The sequence below is a fragment of the Astyanax mexicanus genome, chromosome 2 (genome assembly GCF_023375975.1).
Source record: "Astyanax mexicanus isolate ESR-SI-001 chromosome 2, AstMex3_surface, whole genome shotgun sequence".
Taxonomy (NCBI): domain Eukaryota; kingdom Metazoa; phylum Chordata; class Actinopteri; order Characiformes; family Acestrorhamphidae; genus Astyanax; species Astyanax mexicanus.
In genome coordinates, this window is record NC_064409.1 from 57,537,312 (window position 1) to 57,558,090 (window position 20,779).

The 20,779-nt window shown below is 35.4% G+C and overlaps 1 protein-coding gene across 1 annotated transcript; it reads right to left on the reverse strand.

Moving 5' to 3' along the window:
• Positions 1-12,446: 12,446 nt before the first annotated feature.
• LOC103027007 (SH2 domain-containing protein 7) lies at positions 12,447-20,433 on the reverse strand. The gene is made up of 8 exons (XM_007228262.4): positions 20,190-20,433; positions 18,984-19,123; positions 17,247-17,416; positions 16,062-16,151; positions 15,666-15,831; positions 15,284-15,448; positions 13,828-14,493; positions 12,447-12,725 (listed from the first exon to the last, which is right to left on the reverse strand). Exons 1-8 carry the CDS (start codon positions 20,329-20,331, stop codon positions 12,681-12,683), a joined length of 1,584 nt encoding a protein of 527 aa, XP_007228324.2. The 5' UTR covers positions 20,332-20,433; the 3' UTR covers positions 12,447-12,680.
• Positions 20,434-20,779: the final 346 nt, after the last annotated feature.

The following is a 20,779-nucleotide window of genomic DNA, read 5'->3' on the forward strand; positions in this document are numbered from 1 at the left end:
TTTTAAGCAAGGTGCTTTAAATTATATGTTGTGTCGATAGAAAATATAGTGGCATTAAATAATGCTTAAAGTGCACTTTAGTGTATTTTTTTCCCAGTAGCATTAAGGTTTACACAATATGTGCATCAATATGCAAAGTTGTATATTTACAATATACTTCTAGTGTATTAAATCTACTTAAGTTCGACGAAGTTGTAGGAAAAAGCACTAAAAATTAAATTATTTTTCAAGTTGTGTTTAAATATAGCTTAATTACAACTGAAATATACTTAAGTTGCCATAAGTATGTACTTTTCCAAGTTAAGTATAGTTTTAAAAAATATACTTAATACCGTTTTTTTAACAAGGGCCACCAATTAGATTGTGAGGATAGAATTTTACATTAAATTTACATTTAAAAAATCTGCTTAAGGTTAAATTTAACAAAATGAGTCGCCCTAAATATACTGTGTATAAAATGAATAATTTGGTTATAGAGGGAAAAAATGTCCCTATGTTCCTTTCTTTCCTTTATATACAAGAAGTATGTCTATCAAGGATGCTTTTCCATACAACACACACATCTCCCCCAAAGTACAGAAAACACAGACTACCAGTGTTTTAGATATATTTAATGCTAAAAGAGTAAAGAGTACGTTGTCTAAATGCTTCACCAGTGCAGGAGAAGGTAGTCAGTGTGCAGCAGCGTGCACTCATTAGGGGAAGGCAGTCCATGCTAATATGCCGTTAATTCCTCCTGCCGTTACCTCCAGCTCCCTTTATGAGGCCTGTGTTAAAATCTGTGGGGGGATGTAAGTGCTGATGATGCGGCTTCATTAATTACGCTCCTCAGCCTGAGCAGCTGCTGATTTAGATCCCAATAGCTGGGCTTCTGTTTCAGTCTGATACAGCCACTGAGCCCACTGGACTGTAAAGTAGCCATTAGAACATTGATTCTCCAGCCTCTGGTGCAAAGCAGGGCGTCAGTGCGTCCACTCAGATGAACCCATACACAAACACACACACAAACACACACTACACAGGTCAGTAATATTGGCCTTAGATGCCCTCTAATCTCATTTGTTCATGTGAGGTTCCAGGATGGAACACCAGGAGCCATCAAAATGTGTTTTTTTAACCACAGCTCAATAGCAAATGAAGGTGCTAAGAAAGGTTCTGGACAAATGTCGCACAACAACCACTACTGGTTCCCAGAAGAACCTTTCAATGAATGTTGTTTAAAGAAACCATTTTCCTATTTGAGATTTGATGAATAGTCCAGCTTAAATCCAGCTTCTCTGCTGGTAGATGGTTTTAAGATGGTCTAATCTGGTCTCTGATTGTCAAGGTGGTTGGAAAGCTGGTCATCCAGATTAAATCATAGCCTATATAGGTTAGCTAGCTGTTTAACCAGCTCTTGACCATTAACTGGTAAAACAGCTTGGTCTAAACCATTGCTTTGACTTGACCTATAATATACCCTGTGCTGATTATATGGGGTAAGCTCCAACTTGAGTGTTTATCAGTAAGAGAATGAGTGTAAAGAACATTTTCAGAGTTTTTTTTTTGTTTAAACTCACCTTTAAGGGATATTAAGGAATTATTTTCAAATTCTTAAAATTGTTTTCCCTGGGATTAAACCCTAGTCCTACCCTGGATATCTCTTTCAATTTGTGAGTCTCCATACATAGTGCTATATAGTTCCAAACAAGGATTAATCCTTCTCCAGGAAACTGACTTTAATTTTTCTATCAACAGCCTTTTTTAAAATGACTGTATATGTGAGGTCACAAAAACCAAAGCGTCTCCAAACTTACTTCTTTAAAATAAATGTGCCTCCAAGGGGTCTTTGTAATGGTAACACAGAAGGATCCCTTCCAGTTCCCTAAGGAACTTTTAAGTTGATAGGTCTGCAAAAATATATATTTTTTTATTGTCATAAATACAAGATCAGGACGAGTCAAAGGATCCCTGCAAAACATTATATTATGTTCTATTATATAAAACATAAAATGATTGCCAGTGCTACCATAATACCAATCATGATGATATAACAATGATACACTGATGATTAAGACTATCCAAACTGTCAAAGCCTAAAACTATTTAAGGTTCTTAATTAGTGCTGGGTATATTGTGCTTTCACACTTACTTTGTTAGTCTTGTTCTTGTTTTCTTTGATGAAAGGTCATCATAAATCATCTGTCACTGTACAGTTGTGACCTAGATAAAAAGAAAAAGAAAAACTGGTTTGTATCTAGATATACCAGCAATCATAACATACATCATAACATAGCATAACAACATGTTCTTTTGTTCTGAGTGCCAACACAGCCTCCCTGCTTACCGACCCAGGTATTTACATCCATATTATGTTTATGCATTTGCTTATTTGCTTTATACTGATGCGTTGAGTTCTGCACCAGACCTGCAGTTTCTCTCGAATGTGTTGCGGCTTTTGTCTATTTGTTTCACATTTTACATAAATAATATAAACTTTTATTCAGGAAAATATTACAGATGTGTTTCCAAAATGTTAAACTTAACAACGTACTTTTGTTTTATGCAGGTCCATTTAATTTATCATAGCAATGCTTAAGTATATAAAAATTATAATTATGTCATCAATGTCAGCAGAATAGCAGTTTGAAAAAAAATGTAACCTTTACTGAACATAATTTATATTGGTCTATATGTCAAAATATTACACTGTGTTTTATATATTTAGTATATATTTTAGCAGCTATGAGCGGTGTAGAAATATATGTATGCATGCAGTTACAGAGAAAAAATGGTGTGCACTATTAGAGTAAATATGGTCCTTTCACACACACACACACACACACACACGCACGCACACACACAGATTTGGATGATATGTAGGAGTATTGATAGGATAACTGTAGTCTTGTTTGTCCCCTCCTCCTCCTTCTTCTTCTCTCACCATTGCTTTTGCAGGTAGGGTGATTCTCTCGTTATTCTCTTATCTCTTTATTTTTATTTCAACGTTGGGTGATGTGTCGGCTGTGACAGTCTAGGTTTTATCCCCTTTGCATCGAATTGTGAGGGCCAACATCTTTGTGAACCCTACTATACATATAATAATCATCATCACATACCTATGAACATTATCTTGAAGTCAAACAAAGATACTGACATTGTTGGTTAGCCTTTTTTTCCCTAAAAATCTGACAAAATAAAATTCACATACACATATATCCACACGCACATGAACACACGGACACACTCAGCTGAGAAGGACACAGTTGTTAGCAGCACTCTTAATCTGCCAGCTCCAACGCAGAGATGACTCTATTATTTATGAGTTCCACTTCCTACAAAAACAGGATCAGTCACTGCTGACAGTTTAACTGCCCTCTTTACATGAAAATCTTGTCTGACACTATTTCGTCTCTTGAGTTTGTGCATAACTGTACAAATCATATAGTGCTGCCTTGCGAGGGAGACAGAAAGGACACAATAAATTTCTTTTTCCACATAAATCATGAGTCTGGACATCAGCCTTGCATGTTATACTAGAAAAAGGAGTATGAGTACAACTGGGTATATGGAACAATGTACTGATCAGTTCATACAGTATTCGTGTATCGGTTTACTGTGAAATGGCTGTGGAATAAATGCGTTCTTTACCTCCCTAATGTGCTTAGTCTTCCAAAACAACATGCTAACATAGAATTAAGGCTGTTTACAGTCATCCATTGACGTTTGAAGCACCACAATGGCTTGGACACAGCAGACAAATGCACAGTAAATTAGGTTTAGTACTGAGTTGCTCTTTAATCCAAATCTACAGTATTTGGTTGTACTTATATAATGTTTTCACAGCAGATTTTGTCACAAAACAGTTTTACAGAGATCTGGGTCTGATCCTAATCTGAACAGGCAGTGACGACAGTAGTAAAATCATGTTGATTCTCCACTGACCTGTAATGGGGAAACAGTACCTCTGTTGCTATATGCTACGCTAGGCTTAGCATGCCAGAAAGTGCACTATTTCAGAAGCATGTAGGAAAACACTTGCTGGAACTGTGGAACATTTTGTAACACAAGATATATTTGTGTGTAAATTCCTGTAAAATAACTTACATGTATCATGTCAGTCCTTTTTACTCATTTACTTCAGACACCAGTTCTATATTTGTGACTCATTGCGTAAATTCCACTTCTCGACTGTAGGTGGATACCCTGACCAAAAAATACAGTTTGTTGTATAGTGCTGCTTTAAGGACATTTTAGCAAACTGTAACCTGTTAGTCACTGACAAATTCAGACGTATAGAGAATTTTGTCATCGATCGAGGATGTCTTTCTTTGCCTACCAGTCCTTTTATGAATACTAAGCTGACTACTCAGTAAATCTCTTTTCCAAAGATCAAAAATTGATAGAACTTAAAAAATAGAACTGAAAAATAAATAAATAAATAAATAGAAGAAGCGCTACAAGGGTCACAGTTGGAAGGCAAGAAAATAGGTGGTCCTGGGGAATTGGTGCAGTAGTCTGAAAATGAGATAAAACAAAAAAATCCACAAGAGAAATCCACAGGAGAAAAAAAGGTAAAGAACAAGAAAACTCCTGGGCACATTATCTTACAAAAATTAAAAGCCTTTATTGAAACATGGCAAAGTAGAAAAAAGTGCCCTTGGCATAGCCTCCTCTACTCCCAGTACTCCTAGATCTCGTTTTCGATCAAAAAGATACACACTTGCCATTATCTCACTTGTCTCGTAATGTTTTTGTTTTTGTTTTGTTTTTATACAGATGAGAAAAACATCCAGCATCAAAAATGACAAAAAGCCCATATTCAATACTGGTACTAAAAGCTCTCTTACACCTGTAAAAAAAAAAAAAAAGCTATTTAACACACCTTATTAATCCCAGGCACATATGAAGACACATGTCTCAAATTCTATGTAACCTTAAATCGAAAGGCAATTGAAAGTGACTATCCTTTAATAAAATCTAAAAATGGGCATGTGACATGCCCGAGTACAGATTAAAGACAGAATAATGATAGAGCAGCATATAGTAGTAACAGTGTCTATTACATGATTCTATGTAGCACAAATGCCACTGAAGAACACATTTTAATGCTGTAGATATGCTGACTGCTTTTGTCTTTAATTCACAATAATCAATAAGAGTTACTAAATGTACCCAGTAAGCACACATATACATCGATCAGCCATAAAATCAAGAGCACTGCAGGGAATTACATTGGTTATCTGTTGACATTGGCACCTGCCAGGTGGTGACATATATTTATCAGTAAGCAAACGATCAAAGGCGACGCATGTGGAGGTATCTGCCTAGTGAAATAGGAGGTAGCACATACTGTATATTAAATGCACTAGTTTATGAAGTCAATGAAAGAGATGTCACTGCATAAATACCTTAGCTGTGTTCTATTGATTGGTTATTTCAGTGTGATGTCACTGTGGGGATATTTATTGATGACTTGATCTTGTCTTACAAATCTTAAAAGTGACAGGTTTTAATGTCAGTGACGAGAGATCATGTGCACACAGTGCAAACTGAACAACATGTGACTCATTATAGACTGATAGCTCCCGTTATATAAATACATATATACTAAGTATACATTTACTGGAAAATAAATGTTTTTTTTTATCTAATGTCTTATTTTGGGCTTGACAGGTGTAAGTTTCAGTAAATGCCTGAAAACCCCTAAAAAAAGCAGTAAGAACTATTGTTCAGCACCTCCATAATCTCCTTCAAGATGCTGAGAAAATGTGTCTACATATTTAGAAGAATCTGAAGTACTTGAACATATTCTGGTTTGTTTCACAATATTTGTTTACAAAATAATTCCATGCATTATTGTATAGCTTTAATGTCTTCAATATAAAATTTATAATGTAAAAAAAAAAAACATAAAAGGAAAAAAGTGGTGTGTCCAGGTTTTTGACTGGCAGAGTATATCTCTATAAGATTAATCTTAACTATATAATAATAGCACCAGAATATATAATATCTTACGCTAAATATCTTTCCTCTGATATATACTTAAAACTGCAGTATTTAGCAAAATCCACAAAAATCCACAGACACTTCACAAAAACACAAAAAAGAAAGCTGACTGAAAGCTGTTTCCACTTTCCACTCCAGCAAAAGATGCTCCACACTTAAACTGCTAACGCATCCATTTCCCTTTATAAAGCTACGAGTCGTCTCTCAAACATGACGTTTTTTGTTGTTGGTGAAGAAGCATTTAAACACTTATCAATGTGTGCATGTGGGGAGTTTCAGGGACAGATTCGTTCACATTACACACAGATACAGATCACTTACATTTGTGAATGTAAATTAGCCAAATCTGATTTGAGCAATGTGGCATGTAAAGTGAACATAGCCATAGACGGCACATTTAATGTCTATGAAATGTAACTTAACTCTTAGTTAAATGTAAACGATTCTCTACATCTGATTCAAAGCCTAACCTTAACCATAAATCAACCATAAAACCTAACTCAAACCCAAACCTAGACCTTAAATCTAACCCTAAACCCATCACTAAAGTGTTAAAATTAGAGTTTGGGTTAGACATGGTTAAACTCTAGTTGAGTTTTAATAAGGCATCTATAGTGCTCCACTCAAACAAATTGATACAAAACATTTTTTTATACTTGTAGTTTTTTATGTTACTTCACTTCTATGTGCTGAGCTGACATTATTCAACTATGCCAAGGCAAAAAGTTTGACATTTTACTTTTTCTTTTTTCATTCTGAGCGGGTTAGAAGTGTGTTACATTTGCGTGATTAATCAGAAGAATCTATACAAATGCTACTGGAAAAAATAACAGGCCTACAGCATTGAGACCGCGATATGAATATTACCTGATAAATAGATAGATAAGCTGTTTCAGTGTCTCAGCCAAATCACATTTGATATGCCGACACCTAGAACAGCTACCTATTTACTGTGAGTAACCTTCCCCTGGAAAGATTTTACAGGGCATTAACAGCACATCAGATTTCAGCCTACAGTGGAAATATACAAAACCTCAAAGAAAGTCAAAAGTTTAAAAAATGCTTGAGAAAAAATGTATGTGACAATTATGTACTATATGTCTAAATGTTTGTGGACAACCCCTGAAATCACTTTAGGGAATCTTGGTTGCATCTAATAAATGGAGATCATAGTGGGTTAATATTGTTGTAAACACAGCTAATTGTGACACACTTGGTTTCAAGCAGCAGATGTTCTCAGTTGTTTAGTTAGTATTATCTTTACGTTGGTAGTAATATAGTGTATATTGCAGTAAATATATACAGGGGTTGGACAATGAAACTAAAACACCTGTCATTTAATGTGGGAGGTTTCATGGCTAAATCTTCATTAATTGCACATTGCACCAGTAAGAGCAGAGTGTGAAGGTTCAATCAGCAGGGTAAGAGCACAGTTTTGCTTAAAATATTGCAATGCACACAACATTATGGGTGACACACCAGAGTTCAAAAGAGGACAAATTGTTGGTGCACGTCTTGCTGGCGCATCTGTGACCAAGACAGCAAGTCTTTGTGATGTATCAAGAGCCACGGTATCCAGGGTAATGTCAGCATACCACCAAGAAGGACGAACCACATCCAACAGGATTAACTGTGGACGCTGTAAGAGGAAGCTGTCTGAAAGAGATGTTCGGGTGCTAACCCGGATTGTATCCAAAAAACATAAAACCACGGCTGCCCAAATCACGGCAGAATTCAATGTGCACCTCAACTCTCCTGTCTCCACCAGAACTGTCCGTCGCCAACAATAAATTATTGTGGTCTAAAACCAGGTGTTTCAGTTTCATTGTCCAACCCCTGTATATAGCATAAATTTACTGTACAGTTTTTTTAACATCCTGGAATATACAGTATTTAAAAGTATTTACTGTACCATTTCAGTCAGCTACATTCAGAAATTAGTAATGTAGAGTGAAGCACTGGCACATACTCCACTATTAATAAGCATCTGGACTTCCAGTTTTATCTATTCGTGCCAGATGTTCAAAGCTGTGATTGCCTTTTTTTCTGTTACATTAATGATGGCTAGAGGTCTAATCTTAGTCCATCAGTTCTCACTACCTTCTATAGGGGGGCCATTGAGAGTGTGCTAACCAGCAGCATCTCTCTGTGGTATGAGAGCAGCAGCACCTCTGATAAAAAAGCACTGAGGAGAGTGGTGAGGATAGCAGAAAAGATTGTTGGGGCCACGTTGAGACCCCTTGGAGACCTGGCAAAACAACGCTGCCTGATGAGAGCAACTAACATCATTAAAGACCAAACCCACCCCTCCCATGGACTGTTCTCTCTTCTGCCCTCAGGTAGAAGATACCGTAGCCTGACATGTAGAACAACAAGATTCCGGGACAGTTTTTATCCCATGGCCATTAGGCTGCTGAACACTACTAAACTTTAAGCACTATCTAAGGTGCAATATATTAGTGCAAATTATTATTATTATTATTATTATTATTATTTTTTTTTTTTTTTTTTTCCCCTCTGCTTCCTACTTCTTCTTCTCTCTCTATAGTGGCTATCTATTTGTGACTTGATGCAACGTAATTTCGTTCTGCAATGCATTTGTGATGTGGTGCTGAATGACAATAAAGATTGAATTGAATTGAATTGAATTGAATTGAATAGACAAACTAGCATCTTGCTAGTGATAGGAAGTCTAGGCCCCGCTATAGCATACCCCAACAGATGGTCTTTGTAATAGGCAGTAAAGGTCATTTGGAAGATTGTGAACTCTTATAACTTCCCATTCTCACTCTGTAGGTTAATGACAGCGTTCATAGCTATGAAGCAGCAATTATAAATGTGTGTTTAAACGTGTCAGTGTAATGTACTGTCTGCGCCAGAGGTACGGAAGGGCCTTAAAGATTTACACCTTAAAGCCTCTCCTGCTTTATTCATTTCATTCAACTTAAACAAGCTTAAGCTTAACATAAGTACCACACTTTTAAAAAAAAAAGTAAATACCAAAGAATAAACATTTTTGATTAGGTTAAATTAAAATTACTTTTTAAAAGATGGTTCTGTAAAGACCCTTTTTTAACAAAAATATTTAAACATATTTTAAACATTTAATTTTTTTTAACAAAGGGTATTAGTAGATTTTTTTCCTTTTAAAATTATAAAACCAAGCAAGGAAACTATTAGGAACCTTCATTCTCAACCATTCTGTTAAGTTGACCTGCTTCAAAGTTGAAAAAAAAACCCCAGATATTATATATTACAGAATTATTTTTGGGGCATGATTTTTTTTTTATGTGGTGTAATGAACATGTAAATGGGAATGACAATTTTTTTCTACCTAACTCCAAGCAGTCTACAATGGGAAAAAATAAAGAAATAGTATAAATTTATTTGTTTGCTTTGCAAAATAAAAAAAAAACTTTTTTGAACTGTATAACAATTGAATTTAAGTAACTGAATATAAGTAAATGAAAAATGACTGTTCAAATGAACTGATGATGGCACAATTAATCTAATGGCATATCTGTGGTTGTGTCTGTGTATTGTGTGTATTATTTGTTGGAGGGAGTGTGTGCCCTTCTCTGAGCTACTCTCTATATCCTTTGAATTGCCCCTTGGGGACAAATAAAGTAATCTGAATCTGAATCTGAACAAGTTTGCTACTAAATAAAAATTTGATTACATATTAATTAAGATAAAGCTAATTTAGTTAAAGGCAGTGTTGAGCTAAAGAAAAATATTCTTTTTTTTGGATGAATAAACATCTACTGGATCAGTTTGGTCCAAATAAAATGTGTGCTTTTTCTTACATTTGAACGTAACAGGGCTTAGAGTGGGCTTGATTTCTGTGCTGTCTGAATTGTGTTGTCACATTTATTCGCCTGAATCTTCTCAACAGACACTTGTATAATATATTCCACCCTGACTAATTCAGGGTTTCCATTCCGTACTTGAATTGATTTATGTGAGAAACCATAACTTCTTAACAATAAACACTTTTCAGATGATTAAGAGAGATGACATTCACTTTTACCCATCTTAACCAGACATCTTAGGGTTGGTAAGTTTCAGAATTGTTCAAAGTTGTGCTTTGAGGCCCTCGTGTCTCGAAGGTGTGGTTATGACTGATAATATCGTCTATTAGGACAATAACAGTGCGGCTCCAGCCGCCCCACTCAGGCCTGCTAATCACCACGCTCAGGCTAATGAGAGTAGGAGGAGGTGAGCTATCTCGCAGGGTTACTCCCCACCTCCACATGAATCTAGACGACTAGACAGGCTAGACCCCCTCTACCACTGGCCCTGTTTTCAGGATAAGAGCCAAAGTGCTGCTCTTTGAAGCTGACCACAAAACAGTGCTGTTATTTCTATATGATGAGCTTGGCTGTGGAAGAAGCTTTACGTTTATGCATCAAGAAAAAAGCATAGGTAGACAAAGTACCCAAATCATGTTCATGATTTAAAAAAGAGATAAATGAGGTATGATATTACTCCAGTATGAGCAGTTTAAAGTCCTCCCTTTAGACCTTAACTTCATAGATTTGAGCATTCAAGAGAGATTTTATTGTCATTTCACATCACATGTGGTACATGAGGTGGAACAAAATTGTATTCCCACAGTCCAGTTTAGACCCAAAAAGCAATTGTTAAAATAAATAAATCTAAAGACAAAATAAAATAGAATAAAAATAAAATAATGCAAAAATAGATAAGATAAATACACAAAATATAAGAAGTAGGTAATTAGCACCAACATGAAGTCCAAAGTGCCAGTTGCTATAGCAGCATGGATGATTATGAATGGATATCAGTAACATGAACAGTGATAAAGTGTCTCAGTGTGAGTAAAGTGACAGTGTTGTTTTTAATATGTGATTGTCCTTGTAAAGTGTCAGTGCAGTGTATGTCGGCTAGGTGGAGTTTAAGAATCTTACAGCTACTGGAATTAAGCTGTTTCTTAGTGTGGTCGTTTTGCACTTCAAATGGTCTTAAGTATCGACAAAAAACAAAACAACAACCCATAAACATCCCAAAATGATCATTTACGTAAAAGATTCTTGCTTAATTAACTTATCTTAGGTAAAAGACATCGGGCCCAATTTCAGTAATCTTTAGGCGAGTCATCAGCCGTGCACTGTGCAGCTTGATTTACAATGGGTCAGTATGGCTTTGCTGTCATAACAACAGGGAAAGTATGCCTTGCACAGCTTGAAAATTGCAAAAGGAATGTATTAATTATCTTACTTAATTATGGGTGTGTTTTCAGCATGTCACTTGTTAGTCTTTAAGAGACAGGTGCGCACTGACTGGCAAATTGCTGTTTAAGCAGCACAGCTGGACATATATGACAGTGATCAATATTTTGTGTTGATGTAGAATAATGTTATTTCATATATTTTGTATTCTGGCATGGGGCATGGATCTGTTTACTGCTGCATGTGCATGTGTGCGTAACAAGTGGGGGAGTATATATGCCTTGGTACGTGCATAGCTGTGCCAAGATAGCAATGAACGCCTGACTGTTGATGTCTAATTTGTTTTCAGTCAGTGGCGCACCTGTGCTTTTCGTTGCCAAGATATTTACCTGAACACACCTTATTATGAGACAACCAGGCTATTTTAGTGGCACAGGCGCAAGGTGTGAAAACAGAATTTCAACTGGGTGTGAGAGCTCCATAGTGTCACTGTAGTAGTATCTTCTAATAAAATGTCATTAAGACAAACAATTTTGTCTGTTAACAAGCTATAAATAACTTTTTGCACTCGAGTAAGCTTTGGTTTAGGATTTTTTTGCAAATAAGTTTAAAATTTGCTCCAAATGTTTAATCTAAACGACTGTCTGTTGTAACCCTATGTAACCCTGAACCTTACCCTCTTAGGGTTAGGATTAGGGTAGATTTAAGGTACCTTAAGCACCTTATGAAGCATTTAACAGTGGGCCATCCAAACAAAGTGTTGACAAGGTACACAGAAGTGGTGATGGGTAGTAATAGGTAGATAGGGGAGTAAATAGGGGAGTGGTAGATGGGGAGTAAATCTGCATTTTAGCTTTAATAAAATGAAATATTCGACTCCTTCTCTCTTTTTCTAGAAACTCTTAATAACCAGCCTTAATTACAGCAAAAACATAGCATTTATTATACAAAAGCAGATGTGTTTTGTTTATACAGAAATGATGAACCCATCTGAATAAGGTAAGGTAAATTCAGTATTCAGTTTCTTTTTTTGTGTATATGATCACATTAACCATTTTACCCTCAGTTATTTTCTTTACTATCGTTATTTGTTTTCCTAGCAATATATTAGTTTGAATTGATTTGTATAAAGAAAACTATTACTGATTTCTCCCAAAACAAATGGTTGATGGGTAATGGGTAAAATGTCTCTTGTGTCAGCTGTATAAGCAATGGATCCAAATAAAGTTCAACACCTAATAAATGTTTGTCTCTTTAATCATATGCATGGGTTTTTACACATTAAAAAGAACAACAATTTCTTAAAAAATTATATTTTTATTAAGTTAATAAATATTTATGAAAATAAAGCACACAGTGTAAAACAATTAAAAAACAGTTTCCATTTGAATGTATCACAGATAGTCTTTCTATAAATAAAGTGTATAAACAGTCTGTTAGTGTAACTCTTATGTTGTGTGTGTTTTTCTGTAACAGCTGGTTTAGTAGGTGAGGACTGCTTCATTTTTTCCAGTGTTCCGGTAGCAACCATTTCCATTTGTCAGCCTGAAAGAAGGAACGAACATGTCAGTTATGAAAGAGTTTAAGGTAAATGATTATTCACATGTGCTGTCAGTGTGCCCTGAAAACATGTGTACATCATTTCCATCTGATCACTTATACAGGTGGAATGTTGCTAAATAGGTTCCGTGCATCACATAATGTATTTCCCATGTTCTGACTCACATTTCATACACTCTTAAAAATTAAAGTGTAGAGGATCGATGCAGCATTTTTTTTTTTTTGCTGTTTTATTCTATAATAGAGGCTGTTCATAGTAGACAAATCCTGAAAAATACGCTTGTACAAATCTAACTAATCACTCTTTATTTAAATGATACATGTGAATCAGTATACAACAGTGATGGCACATATAACTGTGCGCAAAATAAGTATAGCCATTCTCCTTGCAAAGCACAATTGGTTTCATATTACTCATGATATCTATTTACTTACTTAGTACAAAGTATATACTTAGTACAACTATTTATTTGCTATATATATATATATATATATATATATATATATATATATATATATATATATATAACTACTTATAACTTAAGAACAATAACACACATATACTGGAGAGCCATTTATGCTCTAATCTTATTGTTTTTAGATTTAAAAAGGGTTTAGTTTTGTCTATTTGTCTTGTTTGTTTTGTAAATTTAGATAAGGGTATATATATTTATATTTATATAGCCTGTACCCCATACACGAATCCTATGCATAAATAGTTCTAAAAATATACTAGAAAAAAAAAGTTTTTAACACGGCTTTTAATTTTAAGAGTGTAGTGTCACAATTAACTTTAAAAACAGCCTCAAATTATAGTAAAAAAAAAACTTTGGTGTAAAAGCATTGCATTATTTCTCTATGCTATACTAATACATATTTCAACAATATTATTTTTTTCCTATTTACAATACACGCAAAACACATTGTTATTAGAAACTACATGATTGTCTGTTTTTTCATACAGTGATTAGTCATAGTGGTCCTAGACCTAGCATTCTGAATAGAGATTCTCCTCTAAAAGAAACATATTAATTCAGGACTAGGATTAATGCCTGTCTTAGTTTGCGTGTGCCAATTAATCGCTCACCTTCAAGCCCCATGTTGACTCGTTGGACTTTGGTTTGCAGTCCTCTAGTGTCTCGTAGGTGTTTCCTGAAGACCCTTGTGCTGAAGAGCCTTTAGTGATGGGAGTGTGTCGTGGTTCAGGTATCTGCTCATACATGTTCTCCTCCTTGCGGAAACGGTTCAGCATGGGATCCAGAGGCACCTCAGCATATGTAACATCTGTGTCCTGCTGCGTTTTCACAGGTACAGCTTGCTTGGGGTCTCTGAGGTTGCTGGGTTTTCCGGCCAGCTGATAGAAGGAGTTATTATCACATAGCTTATCCAGACTGTGGCTGTGGCTTGGCGGCGCCTGGCTTGGCGACTTCCTGGCGTCCTGTCTCTGGAGGTTAGGGGATAGCTGAGGTGGGCTAGGGGAGGGTGTGTTTAGCCTGTATGAGTGGTCTTCCTGTGTGTTATCATCCAGGAGTGGGAGAGATCTGCTCCTGCAGTCTGATAGGCTGAGTTCGGAGTATACAGTGCCTGATCCTGGAGCAGCGCTCCTCTGGGCTAGAGCTTTAAACTCGCTGTCTCTGTCTTTGGGCTTGAGCTTCTCCAGCTGAGCGTAGAGCACCTTGCTTCCAGAGCTGCTTTTCTCCTCCAGAGATTTCATCTTGGGCGGGGAGCATCTTTTCGGGACTGGAGGCACAGCCTGAGCAGAGCAATTAAGACAATTTTAAATGAATTTTATTTAAAATAGTATGAAGTTTGGCTTTGCTTCAATAAGAAAACCTCATACTGCATCACTGAGAATGTAATTTTATAGGAAATGTTTTTTTTTTATGTGAGTTTAGATACAGCAAAATGCTTTGAAAACTTTGTTTCTATTTTTATTGGTTCAGATTTCTGTATAAAATGCCTTTATGGCTGTGTGTTTAGGTAAAATATACACACATTCAAATATGTAAATAATATTTTGGTTAAATTTCCTATCAATCCTGTAATGCAATGTAATAATGCAACCTTATAATGACCATCATAAGCTTTTATAATAACTCATTATAATAACTCAAGCACTTATAGAAACATACATAGTGTACTATAAAGTACAATTATGTGAAGTACAATTATGTTAGTAAAGAGAAGTATAATAATGCCTTAAAATGCCTTAAAATATTTCTGTCCTTAAGAACACTGAGCATAGTAATATTGGCATTTTTTACATTTTGAAACCTTTATGAAGTCACAATATTGTAGTGTACTTTGTAGTGTGCTATAATTACTTATGAGTCATTATGCAAGCTTATGACGGTCATTATAAGGTATTAAGTATGTTATGTTATGTAATATAAATGCATTCATAAAGCATTACGAATACAGGATTTGTCAATATTTTTGTCACTGTCCAGGAATATTTGCATTGATTTTTAATTCAAATCTATATCCTAACTATTAGGTGAATCATCTGTTTGTGTTTAATATAACTTAATAATATATCATACCTGAATGGGTCTGCTGTTCCTGAACGGCACTGTCGGAGGCTGTTGATGCTGGCTGGGGGGATGTTCAGCACGCTGGTCCCACAGGTGCTTTGCTGCCTTTACATTTACCCTTGGCTTTTCCTTCGGCTCAAACTGCACCACATCATACAGATCACTCGTAGATGACTACAAAAAACAATACAACATACAATAGCTCAGTGACATGATACGGTACATCAGTACAGTAAGAGAACAAGAAAACGATACTCTCATAACCAATTACGTAAGTTTTATGCTTTAAGATAATATCTGGACAATACATCTAAACATCCAGGGGTTCACATAATTTAATAATGTACTATATATACTAAAAGTTAAGGTCAGGGATATAATAATGCTGTACCTCGAAACAAGACATTGTTAGATATTCCCCATATGGCTCGATTGGTCTGGTCTTGTAATACTGGATCAGGCTGGTGAGTGTATCGTGCATCTCGGTGTCTCCCGTCACGATGAACTGCCCCTCCTTATTCTGGTTGATGACAAAATGCCGACACCGCTCCCGTCCCCTGAAACAACATAAAAAATGTTTTCCTCCTGATGGTTCTAAGATTTCATTTCAACTTCAGGCCATCAGACCAATTTCCTCTTGCAAAAAGGAAATGCAAATTATGTAGAGAATGTTTGACAATGTTGTAAAAGTGCAGAGAGCAGACGGCTGAATCGAGGACCTAGTTTGACGAATGCTCTCCGTTCTTTAAGTACACTATATCTATATAAGGGTGAAATTTAAACTTACTTATAAGACAGGATATATCCAGTGGCTTTGTCACTAAGACGAATAAGGAAGCAGCCCACTTCTTTATCTCTCAGATGATCTTCTGCATCCCTGCAAACCAATAGGAATTTAATTTAATAACAGGACAGAAAATGTAGTACACTATAGTTAGACTGAAGAAACTAAACTTCTGCTCACTGGCTTATAAATACTGTAGCTTTTATGTGGCAAATTCATTAAATCCTAAATTAAACTAAAGTAAGGTATTGTTAACATTCTTTAAATATTAAGATATTCTGTATATTATGACTTGATTTTGTTTAATTTGGCTAAAATTGTTGCTCAGACAGGTGTTGACCCAAAATAGCAGGAACTTCACAATACACATGTTTAGAGGAAGGGTTTAAATGCAAAGCACATTAAAATCCATTTTCCATCCATTTTCCATTTTTGCTGTAAAAGTTTACTTCCTATACCTTTTTAAACTAAACAAAAACAGCAAAAATGGAAATGGATTTTAATGTGCTTTGCATTTAAACCCATCCATTTTCCATTTTTGCTGTTTTTGTTTAGTTAAAAAGGGTATATGAAGAAAACTTAAAAAAAAATTACACTTTCTAATTCTACAGAAAATAAAGTGTGTTTATTAATATGTATGTGAGATTATATGAGACTGATAACCCCAAACTATTTACAATTAATGATGAAACTCACATAAATTCACATAAAAATATCTATAACTGATATTCATCCTAGAGTTTATGTAGACTTCTAATATTGTCATTCTAATATGAATCATCTATAGCTCTAAAAAAAATTACAGCACAGTATTTAAAGACATTTTAATGCTATATGCTGAATGTATCGTGATATTTTGACGTGTAAACAAAATGTACCAGTAGCATACATTTAAAAAAAAACTGCTGTCCAAGTATTCTCCCATACTTAGTACAGTAATTTATATTATTAAAAAACATTCTGCACTTTAAACAGCTGTGCAGTTGGTCAGTGTTTTTTTAAGCACTGATTATATCCACAATATGGTCAAAAAATCATGTGGAGTTTTACAATAATGAAATATATCACAATTCCAATTGTCATATTGCCCCACACATAGAATAAACATAGTTAATGGACCAAAGAAAAAGCTACAACAATCTTCAGACTAATTTTACCACACTCCTCCACTCTCTTTCTCTCACTCACTTTCTGCTGATGAAGCCCTGAAACCAGGCAGGGAAGTTTCCTTCGTGCAGGATGAGAGGAGCCTGTGTCTCGGTGAACCATTTGAGGGCCAGTTCTCTCAGCTTGCTCTCCGTGGTTTCCAGTGGGCTGTCGGCTCCTCCGGGCCGCTTGTGCTCCATCCTCACGCTCTCCTGAACGCAGGCAGAGAGAAGAAGTTTAATCCAGGCTCTGAGCTCATCCTGCCCTCAGTCCTAAACCTTCATTAGAGTGGATCCACTCTGTCGCACTAATTTGCCTATTTTCCACCTGCCGTCATAAAACGCCCGTGCTCGGCTCAACGCCGCCATTGTTCTTGTTTATCTTACCCAGGCTGGTCAGGGCAGCAGGGCTAAATTTTACTATCACTGTCTATAGTTGCCTCTAGAGGGGTGAGAATGTGCAGCTCTATGTAAATCTAGCATTTCACAGGAATGAGAATTACTCTTTCACTCGTCTAATGTATCGGGTTACAATAACAGTCTCTGTTATGGTTCGAGGTTTGTTTTCTCAGAAAGGAACGTATTTGGAAAAGGACAGAAAGATTAGCCAGTATTACTGCAAACACACCGTCAAATAGTCAAATAATGCTGTAAATAGCACTGCTGTGGTTTGTAAAGCTGCAGCTTGATGAGCACCTGAGATTAGAAATGCCGGGGTTTTAGGTAGAGCTGCGCCAAAAATATTCATTTTTGAGCTAAATAAGTGAAACAACATGATAATTCAATACCAAAAAATTACACTTTTGATCACTTTTGAGAATCAACTTGCAATTCTTTGTTTGTTTATTCGCTTTGATTATTTTAAGTCATATTGTGCTTTGTTGGTATGACAGCTAGTATGTTAAAAATGTCCAATGTTCAATAAGTATTTTTAAATTGCAGTTTTGTAATATATATATTTTTTTCACAAGTAAGACAAAAATACATTTGAGTTATTTAGTTTTAGTAATTGACAAAAAAGTGGCAAAATGACTGAAAACCTATGAGACCTGAAAGCCTTAAAACTGAAGATTAGTTAAGATATAGCAAAATGTGCATTATCCCATAACTGAGAAGTATGGTGAAATATAGTATAATATAAAGTATAAAGCTCTAGCTGTTGCTGAGCGTTGCTGCTTGTGGTATGATCTAAGTCTCATGTTGCTGAAGGCAGAAGTTTTCTTCAAGTCATATTGTAATTTATGTGATGTTATGGTGTTAAAAAAAGTTTTTTTATTTCACAAGCAAGAAAAAATACATTTGAGTTATTTAGTTTATGTAATTGACAAAAAAGTAGCAAAATGATTGAAAACCCGCGAGAACAGTTCAGAATTAGGTCTTCAGCCTTCAGCAAAATGTTTTATTTAGTTATATTTTGGCTAAAACTTTTCACTTCAGTGTATCAATAGTTTTAGTGTACCATAAATATAAAACCATTTGGAAAGAGACACAAACTCGTTGTATTATGCAGTACCACATTAGCCTATAGGATTAATTTTCATTTATTTGCTTATAATCCTTATAGTTTAGTAAATACTAAAAATGACAAAACAGCTATTATAGCACTAATCAGTAAGTCAGTGAGAAGCTGCGCAAGTGATGAATGAATCCACCCGGTATTGCGGTTTAAGGCATTTAAATACGTTGGACAAAATATAAAAAATATAAAAAAATTTCAGCATAAACATTTCTACAATCTGTTAAGTTTGTGAATTTGACTGATTTGTGATTAAATATTTACCTTTAGGCAAAACATCAGGCAGGACTGAAACCTATGTGTCTTGGGCCTCTTCTGCTCCATCAAGTGTCTTCCAGTGAGGTAGCTGAGCTGGGATTTGACACTACGCTGCCCAAGGCACTGTGGATTGTGCCATAGAGTTCCTGAGTACAAAAATGAACAACATATTTATTTATATCTACTGTAGTCGACACCAACGGCTTCTGATTTGTACTGAAAACATAGGACTGATACATTGCAAAGAAAAAAGTACACAGTAAACATTTTGCTGTAGGCTGAATACCGAATTCTAAAGTGTTCTTACAGGTTTTCAGTCATTTTGCAACTTTTTTTGTCAATTACATAAACTAATTAACTAGCATAAGTTTATTGTGCTAAACGAAAATATGAAAATTTAACCCTCACAGTGCTAAATTTAGACTGGCAAATTTACGGTGTCCCATATTTTTTCTTAGTTTTTCATGTTTATTACATACATTTATTACATTACATTAAGTAATTAAATATGGTTTATTAATAAAAATGTACAGTCTAATGCCTGTAAGTACACACGAATACATACAACCAAAACATAGGTAAAGAAATAATGGTAACACTTTATTTTAAGGAACACAAATTAGACGCTTATTCATGTCTTATTATTTGCTTAACAAAGCTTTAATTAGACATTTGTAAATCATTTATTCACTACTTATTAGACTTCATTCTGTGTAAGTGTTATTGGTGCTTAATTAGGGATCTATTATGTGGAAATGATTAATAATGGCTGTATTAGTTCTTATAGAGCACAATAAACAGTTATGTTAGCACCCTGTTAAGCAGGTTATTAAGCATTATCTATTAGCTGATTCTACATGCAAGAAGTACATTACACAAGTAACATATTAAAAGATAATTAGCCAGACAAAAAAACACAGATAAGATAAATAAAAAAGTGCTAAAACACAAATAAGCTAAACAAAAACATGAAACAAAATGTCATAATTAACGCATAAGATTAAATATTTAATGTATTATTCTATTATGACAGTCAAAATATGTTAAATATTCTTTGTTGTGTGTATTATTGTGACTGAATGTATTAACGCTGAAGATTGCTAATATAGCAAAATGTGCATTTTTCCAATATCTGGAAACATCCAAAGCAATTCTTATTAAAAAATAGCCACAGATATCTCAAAATCCTGAAAGTTACGGGTGGAGCCCTACCTGTTGCTGAGTGTTGCTGCATGTGGTATGATCTGAGTCTCATGTTGCTGAAGGCAGAAGTTCTCTTCAGCTGCTTCAGAGGAAAGAAAAGGCGTTGTGAAGGTGTACATACTGTTACAGGCCTGATATACATTGCTGACATTTACATTACACATCGTTCCATGTGGCCCGGAAAATCAAACGTGTTGTGCAAGGGGTAAAGTGAGCAGCTCATGTCTGGGTGAGAGAGAGACTGCAAGCAGAAAGGAAAAAAAACAACACACACACACACACACACACACACACACACAGATCTGAGGGTTTCACCAACTTAGAATTTCCTGAAAGAAATGGAACTGAGCAGACAGGGGAAAGAAATGTGGTCTCCGTGTGCGCAATCACAGTACGACTGTTGCCAGCAGTGGATGATATAGATGTAGGAGAGAAAACTGGCTGTATTTTACAGTAATAGCCTGCTGTTCACAGGTGCAGCTTAGAATAGAAATCCCTGAATACCTTTAGGCTAGAAAAGCTGGGTAAAGCAGCAACAGAGACTTTCTAGTAAAAAAAAAAAAAAAAACAGGGCCACTAAACTGCTGTCCCCTTTGAAC

What these genes read in the sequence shown, in the direction of transcription:
- LOC103027007 (XM_007228262.4), bottom strand. Translation starts at nt 20,331, where the DNA reads ATGTCAGCAATGTATATCAGGCCTGTAACAGTATGTACACCTTCACAA. An exon ending in GGAACAGCAGACCCATTCAG is followed by an intron (nt 14,494 to 15,283) that starts GTATGATATATT and finishes TGCTCTGCTCAG; the next exon opens with GCTGTGCCTCCAGTCCCGAA. An exon ending in AGTCAACATGGGGCTTGAAG is followed by an intron (nt 12,726 to 13,827) that starts GTGAGCGATTAA and finishes TCCTTCTTTCAG; the next exon opens with GCTGACAAATGGAAATGGTT.